This window comes from Agelaius tricolor, unplaced genomic scaffold (assembly GCF_023055355.1).
Source record: "Agelaius tricolor isolate 1412-34295 unplaced genomic scaffold, bAgeTri1.0.p SCAF_10, whole genome shotgun sequence".
Lineage (NCBI taxonomy): Eukaryota > Metazoa > Chordata > Aves > Passeriformes > Icteridae > Agelaius > Agelaius tricolor.
This window is the reverse complement of record NW_027269270.1, coordinates 10,038,969-10,062,867: the sequence shown is the minus strand read 5'-3', so window position 1 is coordinate 10,062,867 and position 23,899 is coordinate 10,038,969. Positions and strand designations below refer to the sequence as shown.

General features: G+C 43.5%; 1 protein-coding gene across 1 annotated transcript in view; it reads left to right on the top strand.

Annotated features, from left to right (window-relative positions):
* Nucleotides 1-7,453: 7,453 nt before the first annotated feature.
* The window catches only part of CCNYL1 (cyclin Y like 1), a 37,430-nt gene continuing 20,984 nt past the window's right edge, over nucleotides 7,454-23,899 (top strand). The window contains exons 1-3 of the mRNA XM_071434699.1: nucleotides 7,454-7,847; nucleotides 20,426-20,500; nucleotides 22,752-22,786. Of these exons, the coding sequence (XP_071290800.1) occupies nucleotides 7,604-7,847; nucleotides 20,426-20,500; nucleotides 22,752-22,786 (354 nt within the window). The 5' untranslated portion in view covers nucleotides 7,454-7,603. The remainder of the gene's footprint in view (nucleotides 7,848-20,425; nucleotides 20,501-22,751; nucleotides 22,787-23,899) is intronic.

Genomic DNA, 23,899 nt, shown 5'->3' with positions numbered 1-23,899 from the left:
AGCAGGCATAATGTAGCCAATTATGAGTAAATCCCACCACCTCGGATTTGGGTAAGCTGCTCGGGGTGATTAAGAAAATGTGTTTAAGCGCAGTGGTCCTTGAAATACTTAAAAGATCAAAGAACAAAGTAGGTAAGGTAGAAATGAGTACAAATTATTTTGAATCTATACTAATATAACTCTCTTACTGCAATCTTCTCTTTGCTGCTTAATATGTAAAATCCTCTCTTAGAAATGAATGTGCCAGTTCTTGTGGTAGCTCTGCAGACACTGGGTGCACTGCATGTCTGCGCATGGATTTTGGAGACATCCATGATGGGAAAATACTGCATCCCTCACACAGTCTCTGGTTACCAAGGCAAAGGCAGATATAAATAGAAACAATCTGATTTTTTTTAAACTCTATCTAGAAACCTGTGTTGTTGATAACCCTGTGACAGCAACGCCTTATTCCAAATGGTTCTGTTCTGCATTTGTGTGGAAACTTCTGGCTTAATCCTTTCCTCCCGAAATAAACAGCAGCTACTTCTGGTTGTCATTCCACTGAAATATGAAAATTGTCTTGGAAGTAAAGTTTGGGCAAATATCTGTTTTGCTAAGAGCTTTCATCAACCAAGTGAACAAGAGCTAGCACAAAGCATGGAGGAAAACCCAGAAAAGAAAGCAGTCTTTCTCCCTATGTATCACTGTAAGGAGCCATTCAAATCACTAGCACTGAAATGATTTAACAAGTTTTACATTTTCATCTTCACCAGTAGAAGAATCTTCCAGATTCTCCACACCAGTAAAATAGATGGGGTGGTGAATCACTTGCTGTTAAATACAAAGGGAATAAAGCAGAGATTAATTCGGTTGATGACAGCTTGCAGTTGCAGAATCAAGACAGCCTCAGCTTGAAGTGATTTGGACCATCTTTGAAACTGATGGGGTGAATTAAAAATGAAAACTTTTGTTTCTGCAGAAACTGGTGGGTTATCAGTAGACCTTAGAACTTGCTATTCTGCAAGATCCTTGCACAAAAAGTGAAATCTTGAAATAAATGTATAATCCAATCTAGCATTTCGTTTCCTTTACACACAGAATTACATTAAACAGTGGAAGTAATGATCAAAAATATGAAGATGTATCATTTCACAAGTGCTTGAGCTGAAACACAGGAAGTTTCTGGAACCTCTGAAGAGGGAGTTGTTCCTATCAGTAATACTACATTTATGCCTTCAACCTTGCCTCTTGATAAACTGCCATATATAATCACCACATTTATTTAAATGCCTTGTTGCAGAAGGATCACTTAGCTTTTAGTAGAATTATGTGAGTGAGCTCTCAAAGGCCTTGCAGGTCTGAAAGCTGACATTGTTCTGAAGTTTTAGTTAAGGAACAAAAAGCAAACTGAGTAAGCTCTTCTTCACAACTAACCACTGGATTTCCAGCTGCACTTCATTTGCTAGAAACCTCCCCCCACTTTCAGATGTTCACAGACCTACAGCCTTACCCACATCTCCAGCTGCTGAACTTCCAAGCCACGAGATGCCAGTGCTGGGTCTTGGGAGGGGAGAGTCCATAACCATGGATCAAGACTGACACGTGAGCAGACGTGGGAAAGGCTGCTCCAGCAGCACTCCAGGGGCACAGGGCTGTGGTGGGGAAGTGGAACAGACATGCCCAGTGGGGCAGGGAAAATGCTACAAAAACCTTCCTTTTGTGGAGTCTGAGTATGGATCTAGAGGCTTAACATTAGATGTAGAAATTTATGATCTGCTTTATAGGTGCAGTGTTTCGCAATTTGAGATGAAATTATAGTGCAAGCAATGCACTGTATTAATTTAAAACTAGTTAACAACTAATTTTAAACAATTTAGAACAATTATATGGACAGGCAGACAACAGCTATAACATTCATAGAGATGCAAAGGCATTTCCCTCACTGCAGCTGTTACCCTTTAAAAAGAAGGAAGAATCCAAGCATATGAAAGATGTGGGGGATTTAATGTTATTTCTAATGGTATTGTCAGTGTTTCTCTTCTTGAGTCCTTATAAAGAAAATCCATCAGATGATAGAGAAGATGGAAGAGTTGAGTCTAAGCAATTTCAGGTACCTTAAAACTAACAGGGAGGGCCCTTAGCACCACTGTCAGAGTTGGAATTAGAACTAAGGTTACCCTAAATAAGCTTGCTGCAGGACTTACACAAGCACAGTTAGACTTTTCTGAGAAAAGCTATTCATGTTAAAGTTTGTGTTAAAATACTGAAAAACATTTTCCACAGAAGAAATCTGTCTCCCTGACCTGCAGCAACAGCTATTTCTAATACTTGATAAATCAAAGTGGTGGTTCTGCCAGCCCAAAGTACAGCTTTGCAGGCCTCCGTCTTGGCTCCAGCACATCTCGAACTTTCTTCTCAGGTACTAAGCCTCCATTAACATGAACTTAGTCTTTGGTAACTGTCAAGCTGGTTTTATTTTACCTGAAGACAAAACAAAGGTAGGAGCAGAAGAGAGAAGCTAAGATAAAGAAAGGTTTACTCCCACATGCCTGTGCTGTTGGTATCCCTGCAGCGATCCAGATGCTCGCATGCCAGCCAAGCAGCTTCTGCATTGCCTGTAATGACATCTTAGAATGCAGCAAAGGCAAAAGGAGGGATTTAATCAATGACAGCAGCACTGCAGTCTGTCCTTATGCTATCAAACACAGCTCCCCAGCCCTGGTTTGCTTGTATTCACTGCTAGCCAAGGTAGTACAGGAGATTTAATAGTGTGCAAAACGTTAGGTCTACTAAAAATCCACCTTGGTTACTTTTCTCCCCCAAACATTGGAATATTCTATTTCCCTAACTACTGTTTAGCTCAGGGATTTTTCCCTTAAATGGCTGTAGTCTTAGGTTACTTGTCAGCTTCAAAAGACATCACACGTGCAACATTTTTGTCCTGTCAGCTGGTAGTGGTTTTCAAAACAGGATGCCTATTTTTCCCCCGATTATTTCCAAGTGAGACACAGAAGTCTGAGCTTTTGTTTTCAGTTGGTTATACAGGTTCAACCTGGTGATTCATTCTTCCTGCAGCTACATTTCCAGGAAAAGACAAAGCCCTGGCTCTTCTCCAACTTATCCAAGTAAGATCAGAAAGCTCTCCTCCCCCAGCTGTGACACTTTCTAAGAAGGGAGAAATTGAACAAAACACATCCCAGAGTTGGTGTAATCACCCTGCAGACAGGCAAGGAGGTGCATGATCTTGGAAAGGCATGTGCAGTACCAAGTCAGGGTGAAGATAACAGCAGAGTTTACTGGATTTAAGATTCTTGGCCCTGTGAAGCACAACCAAGTTTGTGCAATGAGCCATTCTCCATTTCTGGGACTGATGGTGACTGTGAAGCTGAATGGTTTACAGGAAATTCTGCAATTTCATTTCAAGCCTTTTAGAAGACTTTCATCTTCTTGCTGCAGTTGGTGTGGACAAGAACATATGCTTGGAGTTGGGAATTTTTCAAGAGTTATTACTCATAAAGAAGCTGGTAACTTTGGCTTCAGACATCTCCTCTTAGGATACTGCTGCTTGCAGATGAAGGGAAGCATGGTTTTGCATAATGAGGCAAAGGAGGACAGGGTTCTGTGGTTGTGAATGCAAGTGCTGAGATTTCAGAGAGGGACTTAAATAAAAACCTGCACCACTCTGCCTACGAGGAACCATCACAGGAAATGTAAAGACTTGTCTGAGAAGTGCAAGCAGAGAGCAGCTTCCATGTACTCAGCAAATGGGCCAAGTAAAGAGACAGAATTACCTCCCCCTCCAAGCCCACAAGCCAAAACACAGCTGGTAGCACTAATATTAAATCGTGTCAAGCCTGGTAGTTTTCATTTATTATGCATCCTGCAAATAATTATACATATAGTTAAGTTTATAGCTCAGAAGCTGTATTTAGTGGTTGGCAGGGTGTGCTCCTCACTTGGAGTAGTTGGCAGGGTATTCCTCCTCTGACCTCATTAGACTAACATGAGGAGCAAGTCTGGTCCTTTGTATATTCAGAATAAACCACAGGTCTTTCTGATCTCTGCATATTAGTAGCAGAGGTCACTACTCCTTTGGCTGTCATCACAATCTGATATAGGGTTTGTTTCAAGGTGCTGTCTGGCCTTCCTTAAAGGCTGTGTGGAGCTCTCCTGAAGTTTGCAGCAACTTCCTGAGAGGGCTTAAATTAGGATTCGTTTCCCACATTTTTGAAAGTTACTTTCCTTTCCCTTTTGTGAAAATTGAAGCACAGGAGGGTTGCTGCCCAGTAGGTGCCCTGCTCAGAGACAAGGGGTGGTAATTGAGAGTCCCATGGCACACACATCTCTTTCTGGAGCAGGAGGAAAAGAGGTTGAATCCCAACAGTCCATAGTAAGCTATTTTCAGCTCAGGCATTCATTATTGTCACAATCCGCCATCCAAAATGCCTGCTTATGCAAAATGTGGATCTAAGTATGTGCTGCCCATTGTACATCAAAGCAACTGATTTTTTTAATAATGGAAACTGTCTGATGATTCACTGGGGTAAATCAAGCAGAACAGTAGAAAGATGAGACAGAAAATAGGAAGAGAACCAGGACCAGTAATAAGTCGTGATAGAGGGTATTCAGTGTATTGCTATAGCAGTAAGTCAATAGAGTGTTAAGTAAAAGATAATGTCTTTCATTTGCAGGGTGTTGCTCAGACTACACCTATTAACAGGATCACCTGGTTCTGCAGAAAATACACACAGCAACAGGTTTTGTCATATTATCCTGGTAAGTTGGATCTGAATTAAGACTTTAAGAGTTACTTTGCCAAAATGGAGCAGGAAATTAATATTCCTCATCACTGCAGCTAAATGAAAACATGCACAGATATGGAAAATTACTCTTTACTGGTGTACTGAGGTATGTGGAAGCGGAAGCTTAACTTCTGGAATGACAAGGAGGTGGAACAGTTTGCTGTTTCTGTGACTTCCAGGGATTAAATTCAGCTTCCTCTTGCTTAAGACCTACATGAATAAGTCCTCACAGGGAAACAGACTACTGACTTCTTTCCTCCATCTGCTTGTTTGTATAAGTCCTGATACTCTACAACAGCAGTAGCGCAGGGGAAGAGCAGCCTTCATCTCTCCCCCTTTGTAGAATTACACACTGAGAACAAGTATGAAACCCACAGGAAACTTCAGCCTCTGTGAGGCAGAGGAACCAAAACCTTCACACCCAAATAGCAGTGAGGCACATCACACACTCCAGCCACTCTGAGTTCCCAGCATTTTTCACCTATCGGCACAAGTACGTGGGGTTTTGGCTTCTGGCCCCAAAGGCTGGGTCCTGGTGCTCAGCTGCCCAGTGAGCCACTCCTGCTCACTTCCTCACCCTTGAACAAGGATTTTCCACTGCCCAAAACCACAGCTTTGGCAAAGGATTTCCTTGAGGCTGCTCCCAAGCTGAGAGTTAGTAGAGGTCCCAGGTTGCTGCTGGGATGCCCTGAGGCACTTGCTGCAGCTCCCTTTGCTGAAGCCAGGCAGCCCCACAGCCCCACGGCTGCAGGAGCAGACAGACTGGCTTTAGGCACGGACCCTGGGCATGGCTGCTGTCCTGCTGAGGTGTGCAGGCTTGCCTGTGCCTCCTACACTGCTCTGGATGGAGCAGCTCACCTTCATCGGCGTGGAGCCCCTGGAAGGGGCCCAGCAGTGCAGCAGGAGTGCAGCTTGCTCAGCCTCTCCAGCTTCTGAAAATAGTCAGCCAGGTGCAAAGAGTGAGGGAAGGTATTGCTCTTCTCGTGCAAGAGGAAATTATGCCAGTTTTCATATTTAAATAGTGCAGATGCAAGCCAACTCTTATTCTTGCTTGAGAATCAATTACTTCAATAACTCATGGCAACCCTCTAGCTTCTTCTTTTTCCCCACCATGCTCACAAAAAATCAGTGGGTGCAATGCCAGAGGGAAGAAAACACCAATCTCTCAATGGCTATTTTGCATGAAGCCCCTTTTTCTCTCCCGGACCCAGGTCAGTCTCCTGTTCCACCCAATGGTGAACCCCTGCCCCTTCCTAGAACTGGGAGCAGGACTGGCTGGCCTACACCTTTCCAAGCAGAGTGCAGAGGCTGCAGAGGGACTTCAGTTGGCCTGAAGTGGTTCAAGAAGAGCTGAAAGCAAATCTTCCCCAAGGCCCTGGTGTAATCCACAGCAAGGTCAGATTCCTCTGCAGTAACAAGGCTTTGCAAACTGTCAGTAGCATGCAGACAGGCTTAGCTAACATAGTTTAGAGAAATTGCTGGTGAGTGAAAAGGTATCATTCATCAGTCTGAGGGAATAATCCTCATGTAAGACTATAAATCATTTGGTTTGTCATTTTATTGTGCCTGGGATTAAGTTGTACAAATTCTGGAAACACAGCATCTCTGACTTCCTCTCTTCAAAGAAACTACACATGGTTCGCCCAAAAACTCCCGTGTTTGTCATCACACGGGAGAGCCAACATGGGGATTTTTCCTACAGAATGGAGTAAAACCCTGAGCCTGCTTATCTTTGGAATAACTGCCAGCATGATAGCAGGGTTTTGTAATACTTTTGTGTGTTCCTAAGTCTTCAGCAGAGCCATTCTTCTTATCGGGGCCAGAGTTAAATTTTTGTAGCGATAGTGGGTTGCTTCAGTGCAGAACAACACATGTTTGCCTTTATCAGGGCCTCTGACTGCTGTGGGTATCTCGCCCTCTAATCCATCTTCCCTGGAGTGTATTTGAACATTCCAGTCCTCTGAGGAGCTCTCAGGTAGCTGAAACTCAGTAAGCGAATCCGCAGCTGCTGGGGACTTTCAGTGCTCCCTGGGGATGCCGGCGGCCCCGTGCAGTGTGGCATTCCCGGCCGGCAGGTACCGCGCAGCGAGCCGAGCGCCCGGCGAGCGGCTACCCCGCTGCGGGAGCCCTTCAGCCCCTTGGAGGGGAGAGGCCGGCCATGGGCTGCTGCAGCTCACAGGGCTGCGGCGGGGCTGCCGGCGGGGCAGCGCGGGCGTTGTGGCTCGTGTTCCTGCGGGTGGCTGTCCCCGGGCTGTCCCCGGGCTGTCCCCCGTCTGTCCCCCCGCCTGTCCCGCATTCCCGCACGGCCGCTCCCGCCGTGCCCACGGCACGTGCACGGCGGGCCAGCGCGAGCCCCCCGGGGCCGGGGCCGAGCGCGCGGCGCCGAGCGGGCGGGGCCAAGGGGGCGCGTCTGAGACCTCGCGGCCGGCGGTGCGTGCACGCGTGCGCGTGGGGAAGGCGCGGGGAGGAGAGGGCGGAGACGCGGACCGGGGGAGGGCGCGGCGGCGGCCGCGTGACGAGCCCCGCGCCCATTGGCGGAGCGGCCGTCACGCGGCGCCGCGGCGGGAGGCGATTGGGCGGTGGCGGGGCGGGGCCCGGGCTCCCCCCGGCGGGCGCTCGCGCGAGACCTGTGCTCGCCGCGTGTAGGAGGCGGCGGGGCGGTCGCGCGGCCGTGGGGGCGGGCGGGGCCGCGCGCGGCCGGGGCGGGGGCGGAGGCCTTGAGCCCGCCCCGCGCTCCGACCCGCCCTGCGCCCGCCTCCCCTCCCCCGGCCCAGCCCGGAGCCGCGCAGCCGGGGCCCGGCGGGGGAGCTCCGAGCTCCATGGGCAACACCGTCACCTGCTGCGTATCCCCGGACGCCAGCCCCAAGCTCAGCCGGGCTCGCGGCGGCGGCGGCGGGGCAGCGCCGGGGCCCGATCGCTGGGCGGACGCGTACCAGGCGGCGGCAGCGGGCGGCGGCGGCGGCGGCGGCTCGGGGTCGGCGGAGGCCGAGTCGGGGGACTCGGATCCCGGCGGCGGTGGCGGCCCCCACCTCCAGCACATCAGCGACCGGGAGTTCCCGGATGGTGAGCGGCGGGCGGGCGGGCAGGGAGCGCCGGGCACCGCATCCCTGTGCCCTCGGTGCCCCCGCTCCGCCCGGGCGGGCACCCGGGGGGCACCGGCGGCCCGAGGCGCGGCCCCTTTGTCCGGCGGCGGGGGCAGCGCGGTCCCGCCGGCCCCGCGGGGCTCGGCCCGCGCCGCGCCCCAGCCAAAGTTCCCCGCGGCTGTCACGGCGCCGGCACAGCCCCGGCGGGTCCGGCTGCGGGCCGGGACCTCCGCCCGCGGGACAAGCCTGGGGCCGCTCGGCGAGTCCCCGCCCGGGCCGGGAGCGCCTCCCCTGCCGGGCAGCGCCCGGCCCTGCCCGGATCCCGCAGAGGGGGTCGGGGAACAAGAGGAGAACGTGGCAGAGCCCCCGGGTTCTCCTGGCTGAGGCGGAGAAGTCTGGCTGCTCCTTTCTCCCTAACTATGGAGTCGTGACTCGGCTGTAGTGTTCGGGCAGATCTCAAAAGCTGCTGCATTTCCAGTCTCTGTTGAACAGGAGGAAGGAAGAGGGTGTGTGGGGAGTAAGGGAATTAAGAATTACAAAGATTGTGTGCATATGACATCACCGTGGCTGGACGTGAGTAATTTATACTCTGGCTGTGCAGGGTTGTAACTGTGGACTCATGACACCGGCGCTCCTTGTCGCGTAGCTCTCGGTGTTCCCAATTTGCTTTCCTTGGACTCATGGGAAGGTACGTGTGTGCTGCTCAGATGGCTTGCAGTGGCACCCGGAGCGCTGGTACCTCACAGAGCCGCTCTGTAGGCATCTCCTGCCTGCCCGAGAGAGCCGCAGGGCTCTGCTGCCCGGAGCGGGCTCCCCAGACCTGTAACAGGTTCGGGGTGTTCTCTCTGCCCAGGAGAGACGCAGGGCTCTGCTGCCCGGAGCGGGCTCCCCAGACCTGTAACAGGTTCGGGGTGTTCTCTCTGCCCAGGAGAGCCGCAGGGCTCTGCTGCCCGGAGCGGGCTCCCCAGACCTGTAACAGGTTCGGGGTGTTCTCTCTGCCCAGGAGAGCCGCAGGGCTCTGCTGCCCGGAGCGGGCTCCCCAGACCTGTAACAGGTTCGGGGTGTTCTCTCTGCCCAGGAGAGCCGCAGGGCTCTGCTGCCCGGAGCGGGCTCCCCAGACCTGTAACAGGTTCGGGGTGCTGCTGCTGCAGCCGCACGGCGCAGTCTAGCACCTCATGATATTCAAAACTTAGTTTAATTAACAAACATCTTGCAGTTCCTCTTCGCAATTATAACCACGCCTATGCGAAATAGATTCGCTTGGAAAAAGATAGTCTGCCTGACATCTTTAATGTACGGTGCATATAATAAGAATAATCACTGTAATCCATGCTCTTCTTGAACTTAAGAAAACATATTTGCTATCAGACTCGTTGCAGAAGAGTGTGAGGAGACCTTCAGAAATGGAATTATTCAACTTGCAGGGTTCTGCACAGCACCATATGGTGCAGCTGTTCCAGAAACGAGATGGAACAGTCAGCCCCTTGGAGCTCCTCTGAGACAGCTGTGCAGTAGTAGAAATTATGTTTGCTGCCTAGGAGAAATAAACCTTTATTTTTGCAGGAAGATTATTACAGAACTCTCTCAACTCATTAGGGGAGGAGGAGCTAAACTCTCTAAAGATTTAATAAGCCAAGGAAAAATGCCTAAGCTGAACAAATCTCCTCAGGAATAAGGGTTGTATTTGTTTAAATCTTTAGTATGTGATCATGTCAGCTGTGCTAAGTAACAGATTTAATTGTGAATTCATCCATGTTTCAGGACTGGCCTTGAAGTAGAGATGTATTAATTTTTTTTAATTTGCAGGCCTGAATAAGAGTGTATTGTCCAAGAATAAGATACCAGCTGTCCATCACAAATTTTACTTTTGTGGCTATAGAAACTTGAGTCTTCAGGCAGGAGATAATCTTAGAATTAAAACTGCATAAGTGGTATATGTTTAAGATGATTTTAAAGACCACTTTTACAGTGGTATGTGGTTCACTATTGCCCTCCGAAGTTGATCTGCTGCAAGTGATAGATGATATTTTAAGTTTTCTGATTGATCCAACTCTTTAGGGGTGCAGAAAGTATCAAAGTTTGATACCTTTATTAAAATAAAATTCAGGATTGTCAATTTTAAAAGTAAAACTTCTTGTGTTGATTTTTGAATGTTGCAAAGCACTCCCTGGATAGAATCGAAGAAGTTCAAAATGTAAAGCACTACTTATGAAGTCTGAAATCAAGTGTTATAATCCAGACTTTATGAAAAAGTTAGAAGTGAGACAGCTATGTGTTTAATTTACTACCTCCTATGAAAGAATAAATCTGTAATAGACCAGATAGCCATTCCTATTCGTCTTAAATTCTAGGATGTACAAGCTGTTGGCATACCCAAACCATGCAGACAGCCTGCATGTTTCTGTGCTCTTGACTACTAGAAAGTATTGTTTTCATTTGGGGGATAAAATGTATTTCTGTAATTGATTATTGTATAATATCATAGGCTAGCTAAGATGCAAACCTAGTCTATGATGGGAGGCTGAGAACCTACTGACTGCCCTTTTCTTAAATCCTTTGGCAGGGAGAAAGAAGAAAGTTGCAAGGAAAAAAGTCAAGATCATTTTGGCTATTTTTGTTCCATGCTGCTCAGTTCTAGAAGTTTCTAAGAAAACAGCTAAATATATCAGGAAGCTAGCATCCGAATGGGATGGAGATGCTTAATTCCTCACATTTCTACCTCTATGCTCTTTGTTGTTCTAAAGTCTGTCTTAAGTACTTTTGCACTTGTTTTGCTAAAATTGAATGTTTTGGTTGTATCAAGAATGCAGAAGTTACCAATTGAGATTTATTTGGCCTTTTTGTTTTTGTGTTGTTTCATAGCTTAGTGTTGCTCTTCCATAGCAAGTGGAATGTGTTCCTCACAGGTCTGCGCTCTTAAGTGAGGATTATTCTGTAGCTTCTCCAGCACTCTCCTTAACAGGCACTACTTTCCAGTCAGCACTGCTTGGATTGTCTGTATCAGATTAGAAGGAAACAAGAAAATTCTCACTTTCTTAAAATGGGCAAATTACAATGTGGTATATATGTATGACAAAAAATCAGTGTTAGGTGGAATGGAGGTAAAGCACACTGTAAAACTGAAAGACTCGTGTTTCAACAAAGGTTAATTCAAACAGGAAAGGTTTGTCAGATCCTCTGCTAAGAGAATTTAAAGCATGACCTTGTATTTTATGGCTCTCAAGATCCTGAGCCATAACCTGTTTGGTGCCCACTTTCTCCAAACGAGAAATAAGCCTGTATTTGTGGTTTGATATGCTAAGGCAAGTTGGATTAAGTAAACAGGGAATAAACATAACTTTGAAAACAGAAGTTTTTTCCAAATAGGTTCATGCCTACTTTGATACTTAAGTATCAAAGTCTGCCATGAATGTAAAGCAGCTAGTTGACTTTTCAGCTGAGCATTAAGTCTTCCTTAAATCAACAGTTCAACACAGTTTGCATTGACCAAAAAGGCTTTCCTATCTAGTTTTAGTAATGGTAGCTCTTTGATCTTAGTGTGCCATTTAGTGGGCTGTGGTGATTGGTTTGGTGTTTGGTTGTTTGGGTTTGTTTGGTTGTTTGGGTTTTCCCCCCCAAATGAGTGTCTGCTAATCTTTATTTTGGGCTTCCTTTTTTTGTTTTCCCTGAGATTTTTTTTCTTGTTATTTAGGGGAAGAACTTCTTACAGCTGACACTTTCTTGCTAGATCCCTATGTTTAAACATAGATCTACTTCTTCATAAATTCTTTGATCCTTGGATAAAAGAAGAATGAGACCTTGCTTAGCAGATGTTTCTCACTTGTATTTGAAGTCATCTCTCTGCAGTGCTGCTGTTCACTGAGTTTGAGCAGAGGTTTGCTTGAGTGCCTTGAACCAAGGGGAAGAGTGCTGCCCTACTGAAGTGGTGGGACAAAGTGACCTGGTACCCTCACCTGAATAACTGGGGATGGAGAATGACAAGGGAAAAGACAGTCAGGGATGAGAGGGAACAGAAAATGGGACCAGGAGAGGAGCTGAGTGGGATGTGATCATCACACAGAGGTTAGATGGGAAAGCAAATGGAAGAGGACTTTGGAGAGGGATGTAGTAAGTGAGGTTTACCTGGCTAGTGCTAGAGTTACTCTTGAAAGCTTCAGGTTGTCTGCATGCTGAAGTTATTAAACCGTGTTGAAGGTGAACAGATATTTGGATATATTGATTGTCTGTGATCTGGTTGTCTCTACCAGGTTGTCTGTAAATCTCCTTGCAGAAGGTCTAAATACTGTTCATTTGTTTCTCTTATATAATTTCATCTTATTTCAGGCATGTGGGTGGAGGTTTTTTCCTGATTTTTTTTTTTTTTTTTTTTAGTTTGGGGTTGGTTTGTTGTTGGGGTTTTTTTTTAATCCTAGTTAAAGTGTTAGTTAAGTTAAAACATTTTGGTGCGAAGAATCAGCTTTTTGATGCCAGCAGTTTCATCACAGGTAAGGCTTAACCATCTTGTGTTGGTTTTTGTACCTCTCTATTTGAAGATCTGTAGCTGCATAGGTTGACAAATACTGTTGTCTATTTGGACAAACATGAAGCCAGGGCTAAAAACCAAATGATGCTCTGGTGCCTTTTCTTAGTATTCCCTCTCCTTTTTTCCTTGTAGTCACCGAGTTTTTCACCCAACTTGGACTCACTCTTGGTCCCCATAACTGTCAGTATCCCTTTCCAAAAACTGACTAGACATTAATTACAGAGGTATTTGTAGCAGTTGCAGGTAGTCCAATACTTCATATTTGTCAAGATCACAGACTTTCTGTGATCTTTCAGAAGCCTGAAACACCTTCCATGTTGTTACCTTAAGAAGCTTGATGCCATGGCCTCTAGAAACAATCTGTGAAGTACCTGTAGTGGAAATCATCCAGGAGCAGCAATGAAATTTACCTATAGAATTGGGAATTTGAAATAAAATAATTCGTTGCTGCAGCATAATATTTGTATTTCTGTTTTTATGCTTGGATGCTGCTGGCAACTAAAGAATCCTCTATCTTTTTTTTCTCTTCAGTAAGTCTCGGAGACTTTTGCAGCAGGCAAGTAAACCTTAGGTTTTTAAGAACAGTTGGTATAGAGCACACATACATGAAGCTCATGTGGAGGAAGACTGATTTGTGTTTCTGGTGTGTTTCTTCAGGCTTTCAGCATAACAGGCATTGAAATACATAATCAGAGGGGTTTGATGAGACTTGTAGAACTAAGGAAATTGAATTCATTTTAATCTGAGCTTTTTTTTTTTTTTTTTTAACTGATTCTGTGTCACTTACCTCTAGCATCCTTATCCTCTGCTGGCTTTCTTTAGGAGATTTGCTGTTTTCCCTCCTACCTTCAGGGTAGATGTTGTAGAACAACAGAAGTTCAGTGGCTAGAAGTATGTGTTCTCTCAAGTGTGATCATTGTGGTGAGGTCATACCAAAAAGCTGACTAACAGGGGAATGAACTCTTGCACAGCCAACAAAACACAAAACCCTACTCCTCCCAGATTCATATTGCACATTAAATTAACATTTCTAGTCATGTTTCTTCCACATACAGGGAGAAGGAAGAAGTTACTGTGGGAGGCAGGAGGGAAATTCTACCAAACATTAAGAACACAGACCTTGCATCTGTAGATCTTGCCAGCAAGTTTATGTTGAGATTTTTAAACCTATCTGTTTTTTTCTTCATTGCATCTAGAGTTTGAAGGTGCACTTTTATTTCTCTCACTAGAAAAATAATGTTTTCAGAAGAAACCTCTGAATGTTTTGATTTCAAGAGGTGAGTGAGGATGGTACTGACTTAAAAAAACTTGGTGCTATTTATTTTTATCTGTAGTAAAGCCAGATGAATGAAATTGAAGATCTTCCTTGCAGGTGATGTGAATATCAGGATTACCTTGACAGCTTACACAAAAATCCCCCTGTCAGCCAGGTAGCATTCTACAATGTTTGATGAGCTGTGTGTGCATAGCACAGCTTTGCTTCTGTTTGGAGTTCTTGAAAGGGTCTTGGATCATTGCAGAAATCAGACATTGTTGGTTTTTTCCCAGTTTAGTGAAAACTAACACTGGCTTGTTATGAAATGTGTCAGTCAGGCTCAGATAATAAACTGCTGAATGCCAGTATATTTCAAAGACTAAAACAAGTTTTTCTGTAAAACTCTTGGACATGTTTTATTATGTGGGTAGTTATTTACAGAACACACTGCAGGTAAGGTCCAGGCTTCATTTGAAATTTGCAAATGTGAGCAATTGGAAGAGGTGAAAAATGTACCACGTGCCAGTCCTGCAGGTGGCATGTGACACCAGCAAACACTGCAGTGTGCCTTGCTTTGGTCACCTGCAGACACAACCTGAGACTGGAATTTCTGGCACTCACCTGTTCTGCTTTCTGAACCATGGCTTGGAAGTGAGGCAGAGAACATGTGAGGAGTGTTATGGGAAGGCTTTCCTTGTGCCTGCTGTTTTCAGCATGGATCTAAGAGTCTAAAATTTGGTTGCTCTTTAATGTATACCAAAATTTGGTTTGGTATGGTATGGTTTGGTGGTTTTGGGTTGTTTTGGTTTTTTTGGGAGGGTTGGTTTTTTGGTTTGGTTTTGGGTTTTTTTGTTTTGGCTTATCAGTTAGAAAATTAGAGCTGTGGACTTTGACTTTAACCTCTGGTGATAGTGAGTTGTGTTATGTGTGAAGGTCGGTGTGGGGAATAAAAAGTGACAGCCTAGAACTAATTCTTTCTCGTTGTCCTTTAAATGGTCCTAAATTAAATGCAGTACAGGAACACATCCCTAAAAAAACATGAGTTACTTCTGCAATCTAGCTTGTGAGCTACTGTTTTCCTGCTAGTTCAAAGATAAAATCTTAGGGGCATCTTGTTTACCACTGTTTTAACTTGTCCTGCTTTTGCTGTGGACTTTGGGGCACTCCTGATATCCTGCCTTGGCTAAAATCTGAAGAAGTGCTTTATAACCCTGGCAGGTACATCAGGAAACGTGGGGAAGCCTCCTGGCTCTGTTTGGTCCCAGAAAGGGAGGGTGGGTGTTGTGTTGTGTGGAGCAGATCTCAGCCATGTTTCTCCAGCAGGGACTGTGAACAGGATACAATAGGATCATGTTGGGATGCCCTGGGGAGGCTGTACAGAGTGGTGTGCATACTCCTGCCCTTTGAGAAATGGAAGAACACATATTAATATGGTATTGATTTCTTTTTTAGTCCACAGAAATTAACAGATTACTTAAACCCTAGGTAGTCTCCATCCAGTGTTTAATATTTATCTGCACTTTTGCTTTCTAAAGTCTTCTGATTTTAATAGCAAATTTGAAATGTTTACTCTGTCAGTTTCTCCATCCCAGCTCTGGAGTGTGGTGTAAAAGAGCAAATAATTCCTTCTGAATTAAGAGTTTGTTGTATATTGAAGTGATTTCTGCATCCTTCCGGAACATCAGTGTGTTCTTAGATATGTGCTGGGTATTGGTAATGATATTACTGCTTCTGTAGTAGTGCCATAACAATTACCTGGCAGCTATTAAATAGCTATAAAATGTCCTTCTGTGTCTATTGCGTAAATTCACAATATTTAGAAATAATCTTTTAACAATCTTTCAGCAGGGAGAGTTACAAATAGAAAGCAGACTATGCATGCTGGCCTCTCTGGTGCATTTGGAGTGGCTGGGACAAATAAACAAAGCTGGTTAAATGTAGAAACCAGAGTTGTAACTTTTTCCTAAAAGGTTTTGGGAAAAAAATTAGAGTAGCGTAATTTGAAGGGGAAATAATTTTATATAAAATTATTGTTAGGAATAACAGACTTTCTGAAATGGATTGGCAGTTTTGCTCATCTAATTTGTTATAATTTTTACATCTTTATTGGCAGTGTTAAGTGGCTTGCATCTTTACAGTATAAGGTAATGAAATATAGGGGGAACTCAAGCATTAGTCACAGCTAGTAAGTCATTGAGCAAGTGACTAAACACAATTTACAGCAAAGAATTTATTGTCTTATTTAATGCTTTAAAGTTGTGCTGTATAAAATGTTACTGCTGTCTAGCGAAGCAAAGGATGGGGCTAAAACTGTTAAATGCAATAGTTTATTGTTCTGGAGTAGTGAAATTGTCAAAGGGCTGCTACTTAGTGTCATCTTTGACTGTCAGCTTTATTCACAGGATAATACATGTAGCAGGCTGCAATGTAAAATGTGTTTCTAATAATTAGAAGACACCCGTGGAGGTATGTAAACCATAGATAAGTAGCTAGCATAATAAATTCCTAAAACCTACACTCATTCTTACATGGCACGGATAAAGTCTTCATGTGGATTTTGTGTTATGGAAAGGATGCAAGATCCTGAGCTAGGGCAGAGGATTGCCTTTACAGTTGCAGTGATGTGCCCTGTGGGGACTGTGTGTGCACAGCAGCAGCAGAGGTGGCTGGGATTGTCTGGAGTGCAAGCCAGCTGCAAAGGATTCCTCAAAGTGGGAACGGTGGCACAGGGAAGCACGTTCAGGCTTCTCTCTGCTCCACCTGGAGGCAGGGTTGATCTGACCAGCTTGGTAGTACACATGAGTAAATGGCTCTGAGAGATGCAGGGAAATAAGGGGGAAGGTTGTTTTTAACACACAGTTCTCAGACAGGTGAAGGGCCCTTGTGTAGCAGCATTGTTGTTCTGCTCTCACAGACCTAATTTCTGGTGGAATCTTCCCGTCTCACCTCTTTATCACTAAGTGTGAGGGTCTGATAGAAAGTGGTTTGATTTCTGTTGAGTTAATAGCCTCTAGAGCAAAAATGTTCTGGAGCTGTTTTCTCGCTTTTTATATCATCCTGTTGTTCCTCTCCTTTCTCTCATTCTTGTTTCTGCATGTTTTAATTCCTATTATTCCTGTTTATCCTGTGCTATACATGCTTTCTTTTTCTGTTAGCTTACTGTGAAGCTTGAGTTTTCTGTCATACAACTTCTGATGCAGCTCCTACTCAAGACTTACCTTCAGGGCTGGTATCTTGGCTTTGGACTCATAAGTGCTGCCAGGATGAATATTAGGAGTTGTGCTTGGTTGTGAGTCAAATTGTTTGCAGACAGATTTATCTCTTCCTCTGCCTTTTCTTTTGCTGTTTCCCATTAAATTTTACCTCTGCTCATGCCCTTATCTGCCTCTTGCCTTACGTTTCCTTCAGCTGTATTGCTGTTGCTTTTTGGTATTTCATGAGCAACATTGGCAGTTTTCAGGACGAGCAAATCACATGACTGCTTTTTCCATTGCTTAGAAAAAAGCATTGTCCAGGGAAAATGGCACAGGCAGGATGGTTAAAGTTCTCTGGCAGCTTCTAAGGGGAAAGCTGCAGGCAAGTGGTCTGTTAAATGCATCTTTCTTTGCAGGCTCTTGCCAGACCAAAGCAGGTACACTGTGTCTGCTGGGGCCATGTTATCCTGGAATAACAAACCCAGCTACAGTTGGTCTTGATCATTTCTGGTGGGATTTCATACTGGGAGCTGTGTGATGTGTCTTGGACTATTAGTACCTTAACTCTGGTTGTATAATCTGTGTTGTGGGTTCAATGTGCTGTGGCTGCTGATACACCTGGCTTCATCCAGCAGAAAGTGTCTGGCAGAGCCAGCATGGAACTGGAGCCAGTGAGGTCTATGATCCTTTCAGTTCTGTTCCTCACCTTAAATGTGTGGGTCTGCTTGGCTCAGGGGGTTGACTCATGTGGCTGTGTCAATTTTGTGTCACTCAGTGCATGCTGCAGTGCTGTGGATCTTCTTGCCTGGAATGACAAGAGGACATTGCAGAGATGTCTGGGATGAAAGTTGGTTATGTTCATTCTTGTGCTTTTAGTCCTAGACCTGATTTCTAGCATGTGAGGGACATGGATATAGAGACTGGCAGAGCATGAGGAGAGGCAGAAGCAGTGTAAGAAGTGAGCATTAACAAGTCAGATGGTTTCAAAGTAAATCAAAACCATAGGGAAGTCAAGATAGTAGTGTATTTTTTTAATGAGGTGAGGGAGGATGGGTGTTATCCTGTATTGTCTCTTCCCTGGGAAAAAAAGCATCTGTCCTGCTTAATGTTTATCAGTGACCTGGAGGAGGTGATGGAGGATGCCCAAATTGGAGATGACAGCCAACAGTCAGTGTGCTGGAGGCTGCTTATTCAGAGGGACCTGGACACTGGGCCAACACCAACCCTATGAAATTCACCAAGGAGAAACATGGAGTCAGTCCTGTGTTAGGAGTTACTGACTTCAATGCCCTTTTCCTTCAGTTTTCCTGTGCTTTTTTCTCCCCAGTTTTCCTTGCTGCCTTTCCCTAAATATGGCCCAAGACTTGTACAGTCCTACAAGCTCTTCCCTCCCATTCCATAGTGATTCTCATAGCCCTGTAAGCATTAGTCCCCAAATGGCAAAGGTGATCTAGGCTCTGTGGACCCTCATTGGAAGTTTTCAAGGCTCAGCTCAGTAAAACCTTGAGCAGCCTCATGTTCTACCAAAAGCTGATTCTGTTTTCAGGAAGAGGTTGAACTGGAGACCTCTGAGAACCTCCTAACCTGACTTACCCAGTTATACTAAAAGTTGCTGCTGAACTGTAAATAAGTAAGTTCTCAGTCATTTGCTCTGTTTGCATCATAACTTGCTGATAATAATCTGTATTTTAAGTCTGCATATTGCAGTCTTGATTGGCCTGTTGATGATACTTCAGTTACTGGTAGGCTGGCAAAATACTTCCACTTCTGAATCACTGTTTGTGTTGAGTTTGTTAATGCAGTGCTAGCATTAGAAGCTGTATACTGTCTTTTAAATGTGATTTTGTTAAATCAATGTTAGAAACTTGTCAGACTTGTGGACAAGTTTTAAACAAGTTATACTATTTTGTTAAGATGCTACAAGTAGTACTTAAAATGTGGCAATATGGCATGCTATTGCATGCTGGGTTTTTTATTTTTTCATAGAATCAACTGTGTATCAGAAGTACTCGAGGTATGAGCTGTGAAGCAAATTCCACTCTAGGGCTTCTAAGCCAGGACTTTTTCCATTTTACTGCATGAATAAATTCAGGTATCTGTTCACTGTGCTGTGAATGAGCACAGTATGGTGACAATGGAAATACTAGTTTTGTAAATTAACTTGTTTTAAAACTTCACAAGATGATCTGCTTTCATGGCTGACTGGTCTTTTTGAGAGGAGGGGGGATTCCCTTTTGAACAGTCTTGGTGTTCCTAAACAGATGTTGGCTACTTAAACAGTAGAGATCCAAAATTATAGTGGTGCACGTCCTGGAGCAGTTCCAGAGCAGCAGGGCTGGACTAAGATCAGCAGTGTGGTAAAGCCCAGTACCTGGAAAACATGAGTGTCTGGGCAGCAGTGTTGTGCATTGCCAGTGGGAATCTGGAATGAGGAGTCTGGGGAGCCGTGCACCTCTGCAGTTACATTCCCTTGCTGGTGCATGGGGGCTGTGGCACAAACATTCACACAGTTAAAACCAGCACCCAGGCACTTTGTGGTTTGGCAGGGTTCTGTTGGCTGGGTGCAGGAAAGATTATGGGGTTTTTTAATTAAAAGTTGATGGTGATTCTTAGCTGGTTTTTCTTTTTAGGGGTGTGGCAGCTGTGTTGGTGTCCCAGCTTGAACACTTCAGAGTGCAATGCTCATGCAGGAATGTGTGTGCTTGTATGGCTGGTATGGCATAAGAGTGACAACTGTAAATGGATGCAAAATTGCTCTTCCCAGGACTTAGAGGATCACAGTCCTAGATTATTCTGTTCATGTGTTCACATAAGTCACTGTGTCTGTAGCATGACTTCCTCAGAGCAGCTGTTTTCTACTGTCAAAGCTAAGGCAGCTCAGAATTTCATCATGATGGTCACAGTTTCATCAACAAACTTTAGTGATCACTTCCATCTTAATCTAAGGGAGTATATATCCTCTTCTAAAGCCATCACTGCTCTGTTGTGGCAAAGGATTAAAGCAGTCATTTGGTTCTTCAGTAACTCCCTTTTAGCTTTACATGGTTTAATTGAAAATCCAAAAGAACTGAATAGTGTAAGCTCCATGTTTTGATATTTATCAGCACTGTAAATATTACTTATTAGGTTCTTTTGTAAGACCACAGAGATTATTTCCTGCTGTATTTGGTACATAAAGCATAGAGGGAAAGCCCACAGAGGGAAAGATCAGCAGTGATAAATTTTTTGTTGCTTTGGTATGATTTTTTAAAATTATTCTCTTGATAAAATTCTAGCTTTCTGCTCACTACTGAGCACATGTCCCACAGCCAGCTACCCTAACATGCAGGGGCACAGATTGACTTTTGAAGATAAATGGATTTTTGAGATCTCCCTCCAGTTTTTTGGGGTTTTTTTCTCAGAGGGAAAAATGTAAAATTTTTATTCATCTTGGCAAAAGTACAGTTCTGTTTCAGGGAGACAGCCCAGTCTACATGGGTTTGATCATGTTTCCATCACTGTGCTTGAGAACTTTGAGGATGGGTGGGAATTGTTGCAGTTATCTTTCATTAAAAGTATCTCCTTTTTTTTTGTCCTTCCTATTTCAGATTTAGCCTTGGAATCTAATCCATCTGATCATCCCAGAGCCAGCACAATTTTCCTGAGCAAGTCACAAACAGATGGTAAGCTAAGGGGTTTTTTTCCAATTTAACGAAAAACAGGAAAAAATTGGAAAAGTAACCAAAAGTAACAGCTCAAGAACAGTGCTTCAATTCTTTCAAAGCATAGGGATTAGTAATTTATGTATTTACACAGAAACTTGTTTGTAGACCATTTTACCTAACACTTAAAATCAATTGATCTTTAAAAGCTTAAGTATCAGAGTGCAGTACTTATTAGTCTGAAGGAGCAAGGCTGTCTTCATTAGTATAATTCAAGTTTCAAGCAATGGTGGGTTTTTTAATGACCAAGGACTGTTTCAAAAATTGTTTTAAAGTAAAAAATTTGTAATTGAACAAAATTAATTTTTCTGTAATAAATAATAAGCCTAAGCCATTAGTCTATACCAATTGTTTTTGAATATGTTGTTTTAAACTGTTTTAATAGTTTCAGAGGATAAATATTCTCCAATCCCAGTTTTCATTATATAGATGTATTGGGATTCTCAATTTCTTTGCAGATCATGTATTTAAGTAATAACTCAATTTTCAATTTCTTTGCAGATCCTGTGTTTACCTCATAACTCAGTTTTGAAACAATTGCTATAGCTTGTGCATTCCAAAAGGCTGTTAAAAAGCGGAGGCATTTCTATATTGCACATATAAAAATTCTTTTGTCAAATTCTGACAATAGGACATTTTGAAGCTGCAACTAAAACAAAGTTTAAGATAATCTTTTTTAAATGCTTCTGTTTCTTTTATGGTTGGTTCTTGTTTGAAGCACTGTTTTGCTAAGAAAGTGATGCACTTGGGGTTGGATGTGTTGATGGAAAGCTGCAATGTGTCTTTTAACTTGGCACAGCTTTGCCACAGAAAAGAATTATTTTGACAGGTCTGTCAGTTGCTGTCCTGCTTCAGTCTTGTGGCAAGTGCTAGAGTTGTCAGTTGTATCAACTGTGCAGTGCTCAGATAATCTGTGAGCAGTGGGAACAAGCACTAGCCCGCTCCTCCAGAAGAGATGATACCAAAGAGATGTAAAGACCTCTTTTTTGGGGCCTCTGAGGTCAGTCTTCAGGCAGCCAAAGGGCCTGACCTGCTCATTTCAGACACCTCTGAGATGAGCAGTGCTGGAGGTGCAGCTCACACTGACAGAGTTCATGAACAGTCACTGTGCAGCCTTCCAGCCCTGCTCTGAAATGCTCCAGCTACGTGCACAGCCTTCTTGGGGGTAGTATTGCTTCTAAATGTCATCTGCATTTCTTCCAATGAAATGTATTGAGTTGTGGAGATTTGTGTTCATGCAGAAAAAGGGTCCTCTAGGTGAGGTAGTAACTATTAAACTATTCTCTGGAGTTTGTATTGCATTAATTAATTCTTATGGAGAAGTCAGGCAGAATAACTTATTTTCTAATGTCCCTTGTTCTACTTTAGTTGACCTTCCATAGAATAAGCAGAATTAATATCTATAAATTCTCTCTCAGTGAGATGTTATCAGGATTATGAATTTTGATTTATGAAAAAAGACTAAAAAAATGTGGCTACTCTTTTCCAATTGTCAGTTTTTCTGAAAGTGTAAGGGAATGTGTCCTGCTAAAAAGTGGTGAAGATCTGAGGTTAGAACTGTGGAGAGGTGCCTGTCCCTGCAGGTCACATTTGTGTACTTTGTGCATGTGTGCAGCTCTCCCTAACACTCTGTTGTATTGCTGCTGTCACAGCTGGAAGTTTAACCTTGCAGTTTCTTTTGAAAGACTAACCCAGTTTAAAATGATCAAATGACATGGTTGCAGTTCTATGATAAATACGTGCACAGCTTGTGCATCTTCTGTACAGTGAAATACCCTTTTACCTTCTGCTCATGGGAGGAGAGAGAACACCTAAATCATGCTGGGCACCTCACTTCCTCCTTGTGTGCCTTTGGCAGGCTCAGGGTGTGCTGGTTTTGCTTCTGTTGGATGTTGGACATTGGCTGTTTGAACTATCTGAAATCATCCTGGTTTTCATGATACACAGCATCTGTTCAAAGCACGGACATTTTTCCCCTTAGTATGATGGGAAGTAGTTGTTCCTAAATGTACATGTGGGTAGACAGAAGGAGTATGTAGCTTACTAGCTTGATAAAACATGGTATTTTTCCTCAAACTACTTTTCAAGACACCTAAAATAAAATTTGAAACTCTTAATATTCACATACTTTAGAAAACTAGGTTAATAGAATTGCTTTATTGAATGTAAATTGAGAAACCTTTCAGTTCACATTATTTTTCCTTCTTTCTAGTGCGAGAGAAAAGGAAGAGTAACCATATAAATCATGTAAGTAAACTGGATTCTGTGTAAATATTAGGATATTGGGCCAAAGACAAATTCAAGGAAACAACTGTAGTAGTTCTACGTATATAATCTTACACATGTTCCAGATCTTCCTTAGAAGAGTAAAACTGAATTATCTTTGCCTGTCTCTAAGCAATAAGCAGGCCCAATATCACAAAGCATAGAATGGCTGATTTCAAAAGAATAAAAATGAAATTTTTTTGGTCAGTTTTAAGTATTTCAGAAGAGTAAAAAAGAAAATATAAGCCAACCTGTCTGTATTTTTTAAAACAAAAAATAAAACTGCATTAATTTCTCAGCCAAGATGGCAAGTCTTGAATGACTTGCTGATTGAGTATTGCTACAGGACTTATTTTAAAAAGTGTATCCAGTGTGAAAAGAGAATAATGAGCAAATATCATCAGTATGATAAACAAGTGATTTTCCATTAGTTTTAAAATCTGAAATTATGCTCTGAGCTTCTTCCACAAATATTAGTTGGTTTGGAACTTCACTTACCAAAAAAACAGCCAAAACAAAAAAGATGCAATGTCGTTAATAGATGGATAAAAAAATAATTGACTAGTAAAGGTAAGAATGGAAGTTAGTAACAAAGCTTAAAAATATCAAAAGTGTCTACTGATAAAGTAAGATAATGGTATTTCAAGTCTCTTATTTTGCATGATAATGCAAGGAGTGGGGGTGATTCTTCTCCCTTTTCTTTCTCTCTCTCTCTTTTTATAATTCCAGCTTTGGTCTGCCAGTACCAAGGTGAAGTGTGATTGTAATGTTTGCTGGCAAACTTCAGCTGGAATGGGAGATATTCCCAGGCAGCTGTTGAGTTTTGAAGGGTGTCAGCATTTTCATATTGAAGACCTTCAAGTTTTAGACAAGACATTTAAAAAAACTGTAGTGAAAACGAATGAATCTTGAATTGATTGAAATTCCTCCCTCAATTATGATGCCCTACCTCTAGCGCAAGGCGTTCTCTGAAAATGCTCAGGGAAGCCTGGGTAGGGTTATATTGGAAGATTTCTTACAGTACAGAATGGTCAGGATTAGGATGGATGATGGAGCATATTACTAGCTCTAAATAAGAACAGTAAAAGTAAGGGT